At 33.8% G+C, this 18,516-nt stretch overlaps 1 protein-coding gene across 6 annotated transcripts in view; it reads left to right on the forward strand.

Moving 5' to 3' along the window:
- The window catches only part of SUPT3H (SPT3 homolog, SAGA and STAGA complex component), a 508,532-nt gene that overhangs the window by 348,181 nt on the left and 141,835 nt on the right, over positions 1–18,516 (forward strand). For all 6 annotated transcript variants that reach the window (XM_041750782.1, XM_041750768.1, XM_041750773.1 and 3 more), the window contains 2 exons: positions 11,853–11,939; positions 15,251–15,341. In XM_041750782.1, the coding sequence (XP_041606716.1) occupies positions 11,853–11,939; positions 15,251–15,341 (178 nt within the window). The remainder of the gene's footprint in view (positions 1–11,852; positions 11,940–15,250; positions 15,342–18,516) is intronic.

Here is an 18,516-nt window from a genome sequence, read left to right on the forward strand (position 1 = left end):
TATGATAAAAGCAAAGGGCAGATTAGAATCAGATACTGGCCAATCTTTCTTAAGCGTTAGTAATTGCATTGCTTTAATCCCATTTTGCAACTGACTTTGGCTTTCAAATGTATCTGGAACTACTGAGTAGAATATTAGAATAATTAACTGTATCACCTGCTGATTTGTATACTCTGGTGAACATACTGTAAAATAAGTCATTAATGCTAAATAATGGTCTAACCTCATACTTCCCTCCACACTTACACAATTAATTGGATTGGTTGCTATTTCCAGTGGTTTAAATAAGTAGATTTTTTTTTAAATTGACTCCCTCCTGCATCTCACCTCTTTGAGCTTTCTTTTTTATTTCTTCTCTAATTGATGCAATGCAAGCATTTAATTATAAAGTAAAAAAATAAACTATACCTAAGGTTAAAAACTAGAACCAGAAAGTAAAAGCCAAAAGCATTGTTGGAGCTCATTTGGTGTCCACTTTTCTTTAGTTCCCACTTGAAGAATCTGAGGATCAGAAAGAGCCACTCTTATGTTTAAAACTATAGTTTCAAAAATGTATGCGCCCTAAAGCATGCATTGTATTATATGTAGGAGCGATTCTACATGAGAAGCTATTGTGGAGGCTGTTAGTTCTCTATCAAAAGAAGTCTGTATAGTTTTTTCCTTTAACTTTAGATGAGTTACTTTTTAAAAGCTTCCTAAAGGGATTTTAGCATATACATATGTGGATGTGTCTGTATTGTGTCTGTACATATGTATGCATATATACAAACATTATTTATATCTAAATTTGTTTCTGGTAAAATAAGCCATGAGTGCTAAGAAGTAGTCCAAAAATAGCCTTTAATCTTTGTGAATACTGGAAGTGATGAATGTTTTATGATGACTGTGAAATTGAAATTTTCACTTCTGAATAAATGTAGTTATAGCATTTTCAGGACTTACTATATGCTGCATGCTAATACCTCACATAAACATCAAACCATAGACATTTGTAAAAACTTTATGAAAGGGAAATCAATCAAAATAGTTTTGGAAACTTTCTAGAAGTTAATGATTTTTAAAGCTTCTTAATTAAACTGTGAAATCAGTTTTTATAGTGGTCTATGTGGGGATAATCTGCTGAGTTAGACCATAAAAGGAGGTAATCATCTAAATTCTCTGGAACACTCTTCAAAATACACATTACTGACAGAGGAAACCACACCTTAAGTGAGTTTCATAGCAGCCCCTTGCCCTCCTAGAGCACTGATCAGGTTCTGAGACCCAGCATCAGAAGCTACAACTCTAAATTTGTAAAGTTGACACTATATCCATGTATTATCTCAACAAAAGGACCAAATTATAAAATTGCTTTTGCCAAAACAAAGGTAATAGTAATAGAGATAAAATTAAAAATCAGTTTTCCTCATTCCTCATGAGTATTCTTTAGGGTTACATTATTCTTTCCATTTGGTAATTTTTCCAATTATTACATCAGTCTGTGTGTGGTCTGTTGTAATTCAGTGCTTTTAATAACCTGATCTAACCATGAAGATTTAGTATAGATCTGTTAGTTCTTAATAAACATTCTGGGGTGAAATGAAATCAGGTTATCATGTGAAAAATTAGGCAGAGTTCCAAAAGAAAGTAATTAACTCAGTCTTTTACCTGTTAGATTTTTGTCCTTTGGAAAAAAAATTAATGGCCACAACTCTGAACATCTTTTTAGAAGACTGGGAACAGAAGGAAATACGGAGGGAAGCACAGAATTGCCATGAAATAAGAGGAAAAAAGGGTCATTATTAATTGTAGACAAGAAAAGTACGCATTTTATAATCTATCAAAATTTTTATGCTTTAAAAATTTTAAGAAATGCAAATAAAATGTACTTTTAGATCTTTACACTGTATAATTTTAAGTTCTTGAGTAACTGAATGATATTTTTGTAGAATGTTGAGCAAAGTCAAGATCTACCATCTTTCTACAATTTTAATGTATTGTAGTTTATTTCTTTACTTTGTATTTTATTTAAATTCAAGTTCACATATAGTGTATTATTAGTTTCAGGGATAGAATTTAGTGATTCATCAGTTGCATATAACACCCAATGCTCATGACACCACATGCCCTCCTTAATGTCCACCCCATACCCCACCCATATCCCCTCCAGCAACCCTCAGTTTGTTTCCTATAGTTAAGAGTCTCTTATGGTTTGTCTCCTTCTCTGTTTCTGTATTTTATTTGAAGTAGTTGAATATTATTCCAGTTTTAAATGTTAAATAGCAAATAATTACATTTTAAATAGTACTAATATAGTTAATTAGTGGTATAGTATTTTTTTTTTTTTCCTTGGGATCATTGGGTGGCTCAGCGGTTTGGCGCCTGCCTTCGGCCCAGGGCGTGATCCTGGAGTCCTGGGATCAAGTCCCACATAGGGCTCCTTGCATGGGGCCTGCTTCTCCTTCTGCCTGTGTCTCTGTGTGTGTGTGTGTGTGTGTGTGTGTGTGTCTCATGAATAAATAAATAAAATCTTTAAAAAAAAAAAGATTTTATTCATTTATTTTGACAGAGAGAGAAAGCACAAGCAGGGGAAATGGGAAAAGGGAGTAGGGAGCCTGGTACAGGGCCCGATCAGAGGACCCTGGGATCATGACCTGAGCCGAAGGCAGATGCTTCACCAACTGAGCCACCCAGATACCCCAGTAGTATAGTATTTAAACAATAATCCAGTTTAGGTAAGGTATTTAAGGTATAATCCAGAATAGTATACTATTTAAGCTATAATCTAGCTTACTACTTTAATTTCAACTTTAAAAAAGTTCCAACAGGGGATCCCTGGGTGGCTCAGCAGTTTAGCGCCTGCCTTTGGCCCAGGGCACAATCCTGGAGTCCCAGGATCGAGTCCCACGTCCGGCTTCCGGCATGGAGCCTGCTTCTCCCTCCTTCTGTGTCTGCCTCTCTCTCTCTCTTTCTCTCTCTCTCTCTATGTCTATCATGAATAAATAAATAAGTAAATCTTTAAAAATGAAAAAAATTTTTAAAAAAAGTTCCAACATATCCTTTTGCTTACTCACAAACCTTGATGTGTTTAGACTTAAAAGTTGCTTATGAATGACTTCTATGCAAAATAGTTTAAAAGAAAACCTTCAAACAGTTGTTGTTTTCCTAATTTCATATTTAAATAAAAGTAACCAAAGAATTTAGTTCCTTGTGAAGTTTGCTATTCTTATACAATAAATGCAGCCATTGTTTATTGGAAATTTTTAAGGCTTTGCAGTCTTATATTGATTGTGGCTTGGTAATTCTTTAAAATATGTATATAAATAAAAATGATTTCTTTGAGTCATGAGATACTGATAATTATAGCTTTATCATATTTTTTAAAACTTGACTTAACTGTGTTTGACTTACTATTCTAAAAAGAAGAGTTAAAATGAAACTCTAAAAAGTTAGACACATCTTTTATCAATTTATATGCTTGTTTATATTTCAGATTTCTAAGACAGTGGAAGACAGTCACCAACAAAGTATAAGGAGATCATATGATAGGAAAACATGCAGTCATATATCTTACATTTATAGTATCCTGAATGTTAACCGTATTTAGTTAAAATCCATTTCCTTTCAAACACTTGCTTAGTCCTCAGTCCTGAAGCTGTTTCTGCAAGAAGCAATTGGCTTGGATATTTTGATCCAAACCATTTTTATTTTGGCAACCATTTCATTGCCAGCAATGAAAATGTTTTGAAATAAATGTTTTTGTGGGTAGACTTTTCTGTGCAATGTAAGGCTTGATTTAATGATCATACCTTCCTGTATGCTGAATAAGAAGTTAATCTTGGATAGAAAGATAAATGGCCTGTTGTTAAGCATTTATTATTTAGTACTAGCTTTGTGTACCTGAACATCTCTCATAGATTTTTTATAAGGGTTAAATGAGATAATATATAGAAGACAAGAAGCATAGGAAAGTACATTCAATAAATGTTAACATTAAAAATAGGAGTATCAGTTCTGCTTAAACATGAATGATACATGTGCTTATCTCCAACTATTCTGAAACCATACTAAAGAACAGCAACATAATTTTAAAGAGGCATAAACCTACAAGGAAAAAATAGGAGAAGATTAAATAACAGGTATGTAAAAAGTTTATGGAAACTTAAGGGTGGCTAGAAATGCCAAAAGTTTAAAAATTCTGAGAAAAATTAAACCTTGAAATCTGGAAAAAATCAGAATTGAAGGTGCCTCTGAATAAAGAAGTCTTGGGTTGAATGAAAGGCAGGAGGATTTTTAAAAAGCATAAAGAAGCAATTTTATCCTACTCCCTATCAAAACCAAATAGGCAGTCAACTATTTTATATCCGTTTGGCAAAATACCATAGATTTACACTCTTGAAGGTTGTGTAAAACAAATTCTGGTATTAGAGATACTAGGCACAAAGATCACCAACCTTCAATTAATAGACATTCCCGAAAGAACCCAGGAAACAGAAAGAAAGAAATTTTCAGAATGATACTAGAAAATTTACCAGACATGAAAGACAAATATATTGGTCACAGTACCTCTGTGGTACTTTGGTACCACATTACCAAGGAAATATATGAAGAAAGATCCTCACCAAGGCATAGCAACATGAAATTTCAGGATGTCGAGTATGAGAAGAACAATAAATGTTTTTCAGAGGGAGAAAAGAAGTCATATAAAAGCTTAAGAATAGAAACAACAGGGATGCCTGAGTAGCTCAACAGTTGAGCATCTATCTGCCTTTGTCTCAGGGTGTGATCCCGGGGCCCTAGGGTAGGGTCCCGCATCAGGCTCCATGTGTGGAGCCTGCTTCTCCCTCTGCCTGTGTCTCTCTCCCTGTGTCTCTCATGAATAAATAAATAAAACCTTAAAAAAAAAATAGAAACAACAACTAACTTCTCAACAGCAACATTTTAAGCTAGAAGACAGTGAAACAATGCCTTTAAAATTCTGAGGGAAGTAATTTTTAGTTTCAAATTCCATACTCATTGAGTTTACCAACTGAGTATGACGGTGCTTTAATGAATTTTCAGAATACTAGATCTTTAAAATTTTATTTCTCATAAACCCTTTCTCAGGAAACAGTTTTCAGCAACAGCCCCTTCACTGGGAAAGAAGAAGGGTATTGCAGTTTGAGATTATTCTAGTTTTCTAGTTTTCATTCTGCCTGTTTAAAACAAAAAACAATATTCTTTAGAGGAACATAACAGAATCCAGAGTCCTTATAAGGTATCATTCACAGTATCTCAGAGAAAATCCCAGATTCCTTAAAATATGAAGTAACAGGCAAACATGACTCATACCCCAGACAAAGACAAAATGAAGACTGACTCCAAGATGACTAGGTGTTGATATTAGCACATAGGGGTTTTTAAAGTAGCTATTACATCTGTGCTCAAGAATAAAAAAAACCTACCAAACTAAGGAAGTAAACTAAGAAAGAACAAAAAATAGAATCAAGAAATTAAGAATCCAAAAAGAATAATTGAAGAGTTGGAGGACTTCAGATGATATGTCTCTGAGGGAAAACAAAAACAATGAAATTGAAAGAAATCTTTATATGTTTCAAATCTTTCATAGTTTGGGATGAAACAGTATCAGGTTCACAGAAAAAAAAATGAACAAAGAAACAAACCAAGGAAATCATTTACTACAAGAAAAATTTTTTAAAATTGTGAAAAGAAATGTGCTCATAGTAGTCAGGTTGTAATAGTGTTTACACAGTCTAAAAATATAAACACTGGATATTAATTTTTAATAGTATTTTATACATAAGATCAAGAGGAGAGAAAGGAGATGGTTAAATATGAGGCATCTAAGAACACTAAATATTCTTTAACTTCCATAGTAAGGATTGACAGTATTTAAAGCTAAAGAATAAAGAAAACAAGCATATTTAAGTATGGAGGTAAATAACAGCAGAACAAGCTAAACAAGTTGAAAGTAGTTGCCTTTTGAAGCAGAATTACAGACCAGAAAGAAGTGTGGTAAGGTAGTCCTGTCATAAAACTTATAGGATTGTTTGACTTTTAATGTTACATGCATTTTAACTTAAATTTTAAAACTTTTTAATTGAATTACATATTTATAACACAGTACTGTGCCTGGGACAAATTAGGTACTCAATAAATGGTAGCTATTGTTACTGCTAAGATTATTAACTCTGGAAATAGTCATTAAAATCATTGGTTACTCATTTCAAATGGAAAAAAAATCTAGGGAAGTTATTGATGTAGCTGATCAAATTTATTTATTAACCAACAAATCTAGGGAAGTTATTGATGTAGCTGATCTCAAAGTTATGTATTAGTAGAGCTAGACCTGGAATCCAGATTTCTGAACTCCTGCTTCCTTCAGTCACTAATGGAAGTTCAGAGAGGATCAGTGGCTGAGAAGTATAGTTGTAAGCAGAGCTGTCCCTTCATCATCTGACCTAGATTCTGGCCTGGTAAATACTGATAGACCAATAGAGAGAAAGATAGACAAATAAATCTTAGGCCAGGAGACAACCTAGCTTTTCATAACATAGCTCTCAACGACTCTTGCCTTTTACTATTTATGTATTTACTATGTATTCTCAAAAAGGTAAGATCCGGGGATGTAGTCAAAACCCAAAGGAAAGAAGTACAACAGAATTGTAGTTAAAATGGAATATTTACAGGATGTTAATAATTGTGAAACTAATTTTCCTGTACTCTTAAGACCTTTTGGAACTTTAAAGGACTATTTCTGCTGAATTTATTTGGGTCCCAGACAAATGCAGGGCTTATTGACTTCATCTAGCCCAATTCATTTATATCATAGACAAGAAAACTAAGTTATCAAGGGGAGATGGATTGCCCACATTTGATACACATTTATAAACTGTCTGTTGGGGAATGGTGTTCCTCAACCTAGAGATACTATTCAAAATGTAATTAGGAAGTGAGAGTGTTAAGTAATTGAAGGATAAAGAAACACGTTGACAAGTATAATTAATATATTGTAAACTGGGTATATGAGTTTTATACTACCTAGGTTAGGTAATAAACACTATTGTATGAAGATGATCATAGATCTTCTTTGAGAAAATTATTTTGAAATCATTTCTTGTGATTTGAGTATAGTTCTGTATTTGGATTCTCCAGAGAAACAGAACGAATAAGGGGTGTGTGGGGGGTGATGTGGGTGTGTGTGGATGTATGGATGGAAAGATGGTAGGTAGATAGATTGATTAGTGATTGATGGACTGATTGATTGTAAGGAATTGGCTTCCATGGTTATGGAGGCTGAGAAGTCCCAAGTTCTGTAGTTGGTAAGTTGGAGACCCAAGAGAGGTGAAATGTAATTCTAGCCTGAGTCTAGCCTAAAAATAAGGAGATGTTTTAGTCCAAGTGAGATGGCTAGAAAAGCCAGTGTCCCATTTCAAGATAGACAGAAGGCATTCCCTTCCATTTTATTTGGCCTTTATGTTATTTCTTAGGTTTTTATTTAAATTAAGCTTTTATTTAAATTTTAGTTAACATACAGTATAATATTAGTTTCATGTGTACGATATAGTGATTCAACACTTATGTACACCTCCCAGTGCTCATCACAACAAGTGCACTTCTTGATCCCCATCCCCTATTTCACCATCCTCCCCACCGACCTCCCCTCTGATAACCATCAGTTTGTTCTCTATAATTAAGAGTCTCTTTCCTGGTATGTCTCTCTCTCTTTTTTTCCCCTGTGCTTGTTTGTTTTCTTTATTAAGTTCAGCATATGAGTGAAATCATGTGGTATTTGTCTTTCTCTAATTGACTCATTTTATTTAGAGTAATACTGTAGCTCCATCCATGCCATTGCAAATGGCAAGATTTCATTCTTTTTTATGGCTGGCTGAGTAATATTCCATTGTAATACTATATCTTATTTATCCATTCATCAGTTGATGGACACTTGGGCTTTTTTCATAATTTGGCTATTGCGGATAATTCTGCTATACACGTCAGAGTGCATGTTTCACTTTGAATTTCACTTTGAATTTTTGTACTATTTGATTAAATACTTAGTAGTGCAATTGCTGGATCATAAGGTAGTTCTATTTTTAACTCTCTGAAAAACTTCCATACTGTTTTCCAGGGTTACCACACCAATTTGCATCCCTACCAATAGGGTAGGAGGTTCCCCTTTCTCCACATCCTGACCAACACTTGTTGTTTCTTGTATTGTTGATTTTAGCCATTCTGACAGGTATGAGGTGATAATATTCTATTCAATTCTTCAACCGATTGGTTGAGGTCCACCCACATTAGGAATGTCAGTCTACTTATTTTATCTATTCACATGTTCATTTCATCCAGAAATACCCTTACAGTCATAATACAGAATAATATTTGACCAAATGTCTGAGCACCATGTGGCCCAGATTGGCACATAAAATTAATCATCACAAATTCACAAAAGTGTAAAAATAGAATAGAAATTATTGGAGTTTAAATGTAGAATAATATAAGAAGAAAAAACAAGAAACATAATGAGAATGAAGACATAGTAAAGATCTGTGAATCGATCAGGTTTTATAGATTACATTGAAGTTAGATAATAGTGACTTCTCATAGATCCAGAACAAGAATTATAGACATTATATTTGAGCAAGATCATTTTAGCACTTAAATCTAGATTGAATCACAATTTGGAGACCTTGAAATTTTGAAAGCAGTAAGCAAAAAGCCCCACAAATGTAGATGAGGGTAGTGGTATACTGTAGAAGTAGAAAGCAAATTCAAGACTGTGAGCAGAGCAAAACAAAACAACAGAATCAACAGAGGCTAATGAAAAGGTAGTAGAGGGAGAAAAAGAAAAGGAGTTTATACGTTAGTGTCATTGACAGCAATGAGAAATTAAGAAGAGATTTATTTCTGGGATCAAAGATGAGGCATTTAAGATGACATGGAAAGTTTGAAGTACCTTTTTATGCTCAACTTCCAAATGAAGTGTCATAAAATATTTCAAAATACAAACATGAGGAGTGTTAATACGCAAGGGAACTTTTGTCTTTTAAAAAGTTGTTAAGAGTATGTTATCTTTAACATACTTTGAAGAACAAATAATATTTATCAGAAAAAAACATGCTATGCCTGAGTTGCTACTGTAATAAAATATTGTCTTGTAGCACAATATTTTACTAAGTTGCAAATAAATCTCTTCAGGTTTCTGTTACCATACCTTTACCTATATAGTTAAGAAAATGAAGTTTGTGTACTCATTCTACTAGTGATTGCTCTTTTTGTGTGTGTGTGTGTGTGATTGGTCTTAAAGTATTCATCTGCTCCATTATTTCTTGCCTCTTTTATACCACAGTTAAATATATACTACTTTTGTTATGATAAATTGTGAAGTGCACCATTATTTTATGTTATTCTAAATATTGTCAGAAATATTTAACTTGCAACAGTGAGTAATAAAGTACAACTTCCATTTAGTTTCAAAGATTAAGAAATTGAGGGGGTTTCTTAGAATAGGAGAATCAATTTTTTTTTAACACTGAAGTTATTAGGAGTATTTTGTGATTCTGGTTTCCTGGCACTAGAATTGTTTTCACATTAAAGGCACCAGTCCTGAGCTCAGCACTCTGTGGAACTGGACTGGCAAACTGCTAACATGTTTTTTAAGCATTTTAAGCTTTATATTGTTAAAGAGGTGTTTCTTTATTCTTTCTAGTAGGCATGGACAAAAATTTCTAGAAGGAAGCCAATGCTCAAGACACATTTTAGAATGTGATCACTGTCATCGGCTGATAAGACTCCTCTCCCCATATGTTCGAGAAAAGGTCAGAGTTTGGGAGAGGTCAGCTTTGGAGCTTGAGGCGCACGTCAAAGCAGATAGGTTCAGTGAAGTAACACAGTAATAATGTTCAGTCTGAGGAATTATTTCTTGAAAGCCTTTCTAGCAGTGCCAGTGCTAGTAAGGGCACAAAGTTAGGTGAAGGAGATTAGTGCACCAGATAGATGAAAACTAGTTAAGTGTTCTTGCTAATTATGACAACCCACCATGACATAAATTCCAGATCCCTACAGTAGTCATATACTGATTTTCAAAGGTGTTTTAGAATGTCTACCTCTTCTGTGTCTTTATTTTCCATTTTCTAATTTTTCCTAGTTAATATGTTTGTTAAACTGACATTTTGGAGAGGATTATAGATACAGAACTTTTCAGGGATATATAGTTCTCCTGATCCTTTCTTAAGGTAGATGAAATTACTTCTGTCTGTATAGTACTTTACAGTTGTCAGATCCTCACCATCCTTCGTGAAAGAAAATACAAAGTTACTTGACAGGGCTGCCTCCTGGTTCCCTGTATGTTCTCTCTAAGCGTCCACCCTTTTAAATGGATACTGAGCCCACATTCTTCTCCACACTGATTGTGTGTATTTTACACTGTGATAGAAATATTTTTATTTGGAAAAAAATATGTGTACACATATTTCCCTGACCATCTTCCAGTTTTTAGAAAAATATGTTCAAATTTTTCCTGCCGAAAACTTGTAGTTTCTGAGTAGGTACATCATCTTTTTAAAACCTTTCCCCCAAGATTTCTTTTTAAATGGTTCACAGTTAAATTTAAATTTCTATATTTAGGTAGAATTATGTTTATATACCAACCACCAGTATCCAGGAAATTCAGTGGTAAGGCTGACACATAGGGAGTTTATAGTCTATTTTGTAGTCTGTGTATTTAGACAAGGTTTGAAGCTTACTTAGCAAAATCGCTTAAACATTTGAGCAGAATTTCTTCAGTACAAATGCACTATTTGATTCCTTATAATTGTTAAGATAACAGTGTGTCACTTTTTAAAGATTAGTTCTTAGGAATATATTAGATTTATTCCTTTCAAAGAAGAATGCACTTAAGAATAGCCTTTATGTGTAAATATTTTTATAATATTGGATAGAGATGGTGTGGTACAATCACCATGGTTTGATCAAATTTGGAAGAAGTTACAGGCACATATTTGTAGTGTTTTCTCCAGCATCTTTTATTTTTTTCATCTGGACATATTTTATGTTCCTTCCAACTAATCAAAATAAGAAACCGATTTTGCCAGTGCCAAAAAAGAGAACTATCATTTTTCACATTCTTTCATTTTCCAGGTCATTTTCAAGTAAGATTGTGTTTCTGGGACTTCTGAATTCCAGAAAACTCTCAACTTTGTAGATATAAGGGCCCAGATGAACATTTCAGGGGGAATCTAACTTTTCATGCAGTATGTTTTGTGTTGTGCATTCCAGATACAGTTAACTTTTTGTGTGCATGTGATTAGTGTGGAAAGAAATTAATGCAGTCCAGTATTATGATTTATGGACTGAATCCTTTGCCCACTGAAGACTTGCCAAAACTAGAACTATTTTTTTTCCTTTGGATATTAGAAACAGCTACTGTTTTTGTTGATCTTTTAAAGTTCTGAATGGGCCTATTTCAAATCATACCAGCATGGGAGCTCAGATTAATAATATACTTATTCAAGTAGTGATACTGAGTGAAACCATTGCTCACATGGATATGAGGATAAAATTTCATAAAATTATTTTCAGGTGCATTAATGCATTTCTGGAAGCTGCACATGATTTTTCTTTTGCATGAAAGAAATCAAGGATTTCTGTTTATTGTATCAGTTACAGGTGGCCTTATAAGTTAATTTAATTGCATTTTTTTACTTTAAAACATAAGACATTTCACTTTTAAAAACAGTAATATGATTGCCAGATTATTCCCAAAGGTTTTTAACTCTTAGTATATTTATCTCTCTTGAGACATAATGACTGTAGTATATTTAATTTAGATTATTGAGGAGAAAAAAAACCTAAATTCTCTTTGTTATTAGTTACAGCAAGCTGCTGAAGTTTCTCAGCTTCGGGGAGCAAGAGTAATCTCTGCTGAAGATCTTCTGTTTTTGATGCGCAAAGATAAGGTAGTATAAAACAATTTCATTGTATTAACATGCCATGTTTGGTGCTTAATTACTCTTACATAAGGAACTGTATCCTTGTTATATAGCTTTCAAATTGGAATATGACTCTTAAACTGATATTTTAGTCTTCATAGTTTGCACAAAATGGTTTACTCCAAGATGATTGATACCTGTTTTACATGGGCCAAGGTGCTTACGTAGAGCTGTACTGACAACAAATTCTCACTTATCCTTCCATATCTATTTCAGCGTTTTCATTGCTACTTAATGTTTACTACATGTGTGCTTTGTTCTGATAAGTGGAATAGAACTGAGTGGCATGTATATTTTTCTTCTAATTTTCCACAGGATTACAGGCTGTCCCCATGTTTATTTCAAGGTTTATTCTGTGACACCAATTTATAGGAAAAAAAATCAATCTAGATGACTATCTCAGTGGCAGAAACATAATGTCTAGAGTTTATATGGTCAGAGATCCACCTTTCTTACTCTTTGAACTCTAGTAATTAAAATATTTAAGCTGGTATTTACCTGTCTAATATTGTCCTAACTATCTTCCATGCATAGCTAGTTGAGAACATTTTACAGTATTCTACATGTAGTTAACAACAGTGTCCTCTAAAAGTTACATGCACAAAAACTAGCTGAGTAACGCACATGTTATGGTAGCTGCTATCCCAAGTGAGCAAGCAGTGCTTGATTTCTGATGGTCCATCTTTCATTTCTTCCTTGTTTTCCCCTGGCCTTTTCATTACACATACTCATTCCTCTTCCACCATTTTTTGTATGCTCGTGGCGGTTTTTTATCAGAAGACATCCAATTGACCTTTTGCATAACCTTGTTAACATCATTTCCAATATCCAGTTACTTTATATCTGTGAAACATTTTAGTTCTTATTGACTGAAGGTAGACTAAGTTTAGATCAAGTATTTTGTCTTCCTCCTACAGTGAGATTCAGAGACCTACACACCACACTATTAAATAGTAGCCAGTCTACTATTAAATTTTATAAATTCTTACTTCATTAACTTTTCGATCATATGAGGAATGTAAAGAAGAGAAAAGAAATGTCTTTACTATCAATAAGCTATAATCTAGCTTAAAAAGTTGAAGAAGCGAGGATCCCTGGGTGGCGCAGCGGTTTGGCACCTGCCTTTGGCCCAGGACGCGATCCTGGAGACCCGGGATCGAATCCCACGTCGGGCTCCCATGGCATGGAGCCTGCTTCTCCCTCTGCCTATGTCTCTGCCTCTCTCTCTCTCTCTCTGTGACTATCATAAATAAATAAAAAAAATTTTTTTAAAATATTAAAAAAAAAGTTGAATAAGCAGAGTGTAAAGTTGGTGTGATTAGATGAGACTGAAAGATTTGTTAAAGTTGAGGTTTTTGCCTAGGATAAGACTCATGCAGTTGTATGTGGAATGGACCAAATGCAAAGGAACTGGCCAAGATGGCTGATTCAATAATCAAGGCAAAATGTGGTGAACATGATGGCCCTGGAAGTGGATAGGAAGGCAGAATTCAGAGACATAGTAGAGAGTGCAAACATGCAAGATTTGGCGACTTCATTATACTTAGAGGACCAAAGAGTAATTGACACTTTGCAGCAGTGGTGCTGTGAGGAAGGAGCTTGCTTTGGGCGGAAATGAGGATTTGGAGCCAAGGTCCTTTATGAAGGCAGTGGAGTTAGTATTATTACTTTATAGAATATGTCCAATCAACTTTCTTTTTCATGACAGAGTTAAAGAGGCTAACACATAGAACAGTCCACACTGACATGTTTTCCTGCCTTTTGGGAAAGTCAAGATTTAAAATCGTAGTGAAACTATAGGAGTCTATATTGACTGACAATGCCAGCTCTTGTCCAAAAGGACTCTTAACCAGAATCCTTTCATCAGCTGAGAACATAACTGTAATATGGTAGCTGCCACAGTTCTCCTCTTTCTCTTCAAAATAATAATTATACTTATATGCTGACATGTTCCAAACAAAATTAAAGTTGTTTACATAGGTGTAATATAAGACTAAATAAAATCTAAAGTATTGAATGAAATCAGGGCAAAAAGCAAAGAAGAGGAGCAGAAGAACTATATACAGGTGCATGTTTTTTCTCTTCATAATTTCAGTTTATATTCAAGCAGTATTTATTGACTGTCTACTATATTGCACTAGGCACCTTCACTCATTCTTTCATTTATCTCTCCCAGTGGTTCTGTATGGTAGGTACATTTAAAATGATATATGATATTTAAAATCATAAAGAAACTGAAGTCTAAAGCTTATGTTCTACTTCTGGCCCTACTAAGCTCTAGTTGTAAGACTGTTTTTAGCCTGTTGCCCTGTATTTGAAAAGGAGATGATTTCTGTGTTTCAGGGTTGATGAAATAAGATGCATGTAAAAGAGCTTTGTAAAATATACTATATTTCAGCCATAATTAAGAATCTTAAACCTAAAGGTCAGGAACCAGTTATAATACAACCTAAGTGTAAGCACACAACAAATTACAAAGTGTTACCAGTTACCTTTAAAGTTAAGCAGTATTATGGTCTTCCTTTTTTAAAAAAAATTTTATTTGTTCATCAGAGACACAGAGACACAGGTAGAGGAAGAAGCAGGCTCCATGCAGGGAGCCCGATGTGGAACTCAATCCCAGGTCTTTAGGATCACGCCCTGGGCTGAAGGTGGCGCTAAACCGCTGGGCCACCCGGGGGTCCCAGGTCTTCTAATAAACCTACAGAAAACCATCAAGACCCAACTATCATTCATCAGCTTTGAGTCCCATGAAAACATATTTCTCAGATTATACAATGTTTTCCAGAAATATAAAACATAAACCAACTCTTCTAAATAAAAAAGATTTCCAGAGAATAAAAAATAATGGAAAGGAAACTTGCTTGGCTTTTTAAAGCAGTTGGTACCAAATCCTTGTCTAGATGTTTATAAATCACTTTAAAAGTAAAATTTGGTCTTGAATGTGTACAAAATTCCATCAAATTGGGAGAGTTCTCTTAGTATGGAGGGTGTGATGTTTATCACAATCTTCAGGAAGAATTTAAAACTTTTTATAAGACAAAAGAAACCAATTACTGTAATTCTGGAGCATTTGGATACTTACAAATGAAAAAATGCTTTTAAAAATGCTTGTATTTTTGCTTTCATGTTTAATATGATGACATCTCTTATTCCACAGTATTATGCTAAGAATTGCTGTATTTTTCCGAGCAATCCCAGAATACAAGTTTATTATCATATTCTATAATCAGTAAAGTGAATGTATGTATAAGATTTCTTATTTTATATTTTAATAGAAAAAACTTAGAAGACTACTAAAGTACATGTTTTTCCGAGACTACAAATCCAAGATCGTCAAGGGCATAGATGAAGATGACCTTCTGGAAGGTAATCTAAACAAAACAGTAAAGTTAGAGCAATGTGACATGTGTGCACTGGGTGACACACTAATACAATGTCAGTGTGGACATTCCCATCATGGTAGAATGTATGTTTCTGTGAAATAATGTAGCTTAGAAATTACCCAAATATCTATTTAGTTGGCAGTTAAATCTTGTGATTTTCTATTACAAGGCTTCATAGTAATCTCTTATGTCAGTTCTTCTAATCATATGGCTTGTTTTATATCATAATGTCATGAAACTGAGAAAATACGTTGATTCAAAGCATAATTGATCTTAGCAAGCATAATTTTTCTGTAGTAGGTGTAGGAAGCCAGAACTGTTATTATATATCTCTGAAATTGACATATGGGCTTTTCTTAATTTATTATAGAAAGTATGTGATATTGCAGTATGATGTAAAGTCACCTCATTTTGGAATGTTATTACTGTGCTGTTTGACATCTTACCAACAGCCTAACGCAGAATAGAAAATTTTCCTTATCTGATTTTCCAGCTCAATTCCCATTTCATAATATTTAGAAAAAAATAATGTTGCAGTATTAAGCAGTGCTAATCCAAAAACAGAAATGTACTAAACAATACTGAGTCCAAATAAATACATATGTTTTAGAATAATTCATATTTTTCATTGAATATAGTCACTGCATAGAGGTTATCCATTGCTAATAAATACATTGATAAATAAACAAACTCTACTGGATTAAGAACTTCAGAGAACTGTTCAAAATTAACTGAAGAGTTAACAAATTTTGGAAGTAAATTTTTATTTACCTTCAACAAGTCACCAAGTGTAATAACCATGCAAGAAAGAAGGAAGGAGAGAAGAAAGGAAAGAAAAGAAAGGAAGAGAAAAAAAAATTTGTCCAATGTTTAGTCAGTGTTACCTATTTAATATTCCTGCAGTTTTCATAGAATAGAATTTCTAAAGAACAGTTCGCCAGATGAATTTAAACACTTCATTTTTGGAGAGCATAAAGAATACAGACTTGAATTTCAGTCAGTCTCGGTTCTCTGCTTTCTCTTTATGTGATCTTGAGGATCAGTTTTCTCATAAGTCAAAAATTATACCACTTACCATGGTGGAGTTCTCATGAGAATTTAACATAATGTATGAAAATCACCTGATACATCCCTGGCATTGAATAAACAATAGCTTTTAATACCAAATTTTGAACACCAAGAAGCCCAGAGTGGTGAGACTAGTATTCAATTGTACTAACACCATCATATCAGTCTGATGTCCTCTCCTCCTTATTTATTTCCAATCTCATCTATATTTTCATTTAAATTTTCTAGTTTTCTGTGCATATGAAGTTTTAAAATAGTTGATATATAACCTATAAGATAAAATACTCCAGTAAAATATATCTAAGGCTAAGGTGGGACTTTGAGAATGGCCATAGAAGGATAACCTCTTACCCCAGTGAACCACATTTAACTGGTAAAAATCTTAAAAAGTAATGGTTTAAAATCTCCTGAAATTGTCCTAAGGGCATAGAGCAAATGGAGAAGTACATATTTAAGAAAATTCAAGTATTGAGGAGACCAGTTGCATGCTCACAGCTGTGCCCTCTGAAGAACAACTTCTGAAGCCACGTACTGTGAGGGAAAAAGATTTTATTGAACCAGCCTAGCCAAATCACTAAACAAATAAACAACCAAATAAACAATCAATGACAACAAGCCATAGAAAGAAGAGGGAATTATTATTTAGAATTGCTGCAAGATAAAATGTCCATTTTCCACAACATTAACCACTGAATACCAGAGAAGCAAAAAAAATACATAAATAAAAATGTGTAATCCATAAAAAGGGAACAAAAAGCAGACAACACAGACTGCCTTTGAGGGGGCCCAGACGTTGGACTTAGCACACAAAAACTTCAAAGTAGCTACTATAAATGTGTTTAAAGAAAAAAGAAAACCATTTTTTTTTAAGGATCAAAAGGAAGGTAAGCTTACAGTATCTCACAAAACAAAATATCAATTAAAAGAAATTAAGGAATAAACTTGTCATGATGAGCACTGGATGTTGTGTGGAAATGTTGAATCACTATACCATACACCTAAAACTGATATTATATCCAGCCAAATTATCTTTTAAAAGTAAAGGCAAAATAAAATATATTCCCAGATAAACAAAAACTGGAGTGAATTTCTTGGTAGCAAATCCATGTAAAAAATATGAAAATAAGTTCTTCAGGCTCAAGGAAGTGGCACCAGACAATAATTTGATTCCATACACACACACACACACACACACACACACACACAAACCCCAAAAACAAAAAAAAAAAACAAACAACAACAACAAAAAAAAAAAACCAAAGTACTTGTAAAAGTAATTATGCAGGTAAAATATAAGAGATGATATAATTGCATATTTTTCCTTTCTTGCCTTAACTGATTCTAAAAAACAATGTATAAAACAATATATAATTGTAAATGTTGAGTCTATAACATGTAGATATGTAATATATTTGACAGTAACAACATAAGTGAGGTGGGTAGTAACAAAGCCGTATTGGAGAAGGGAGTGACACAAGATGGCTGCTCATATTAAAGAAAGAAATGAAAAGAAGTAGAAATGGTAAATATAATGATTAATATAACCAATTCTATAAATATCTACTTTTTATCCTGTGAAAACACAAACTACTTAAACTGAATCTAGAAGAAATAGGAAGCCTGAGTAAGCCTCTATGAAGCCTCTAGGAAGCCTCTATGGCAAGTAAATTCCTTGAATTAGTAATTTTAAGACTTCCCCAAGGAAAAGCTCAGGCCTAAATGACTTCATGATAAATTCTACCAAATGTTTAAAGGACCATTAACACCAATCCTTTCCCAGCTCATTCTACAAGACTGGTATTATTCTCATGTGAAAACCAGAATAAGTCGTGAGGGAGGGGCATCTATGAATGAGATTAGTGCCCTTCCAAGAAGAGACACAGGAGAGCTTCCTTTTGCTCTCTCAGGTACTGGATAGCCTGCCAGTACCTGATCTTGGACTTTACATTGTGAGGAATATTTGTTTTTCAGCGATCCAGACTGCGATATATTTATATGTTTATTATAGTCTATAAACTGACCAAGATAGCCATGTAGGGAAAACCCACAGTAAACATTCCTACTTAATGGTGAAAGATTGGATGCTTTCA

Source organism: Vulpes lagopus, chromosome 1 (genome assembly GCF_018345385.1).
Source record: "Vulpes lagopus strain Blue_001 chromosome 1, ASM1834538v1, whole genome shotgun sequence".
Lineage (NCBI taxonomy): Eukaryota > Metazoa > Chordata > Mammalia > Carnivora > Canidae > Vulpes > Vulpes lagopus.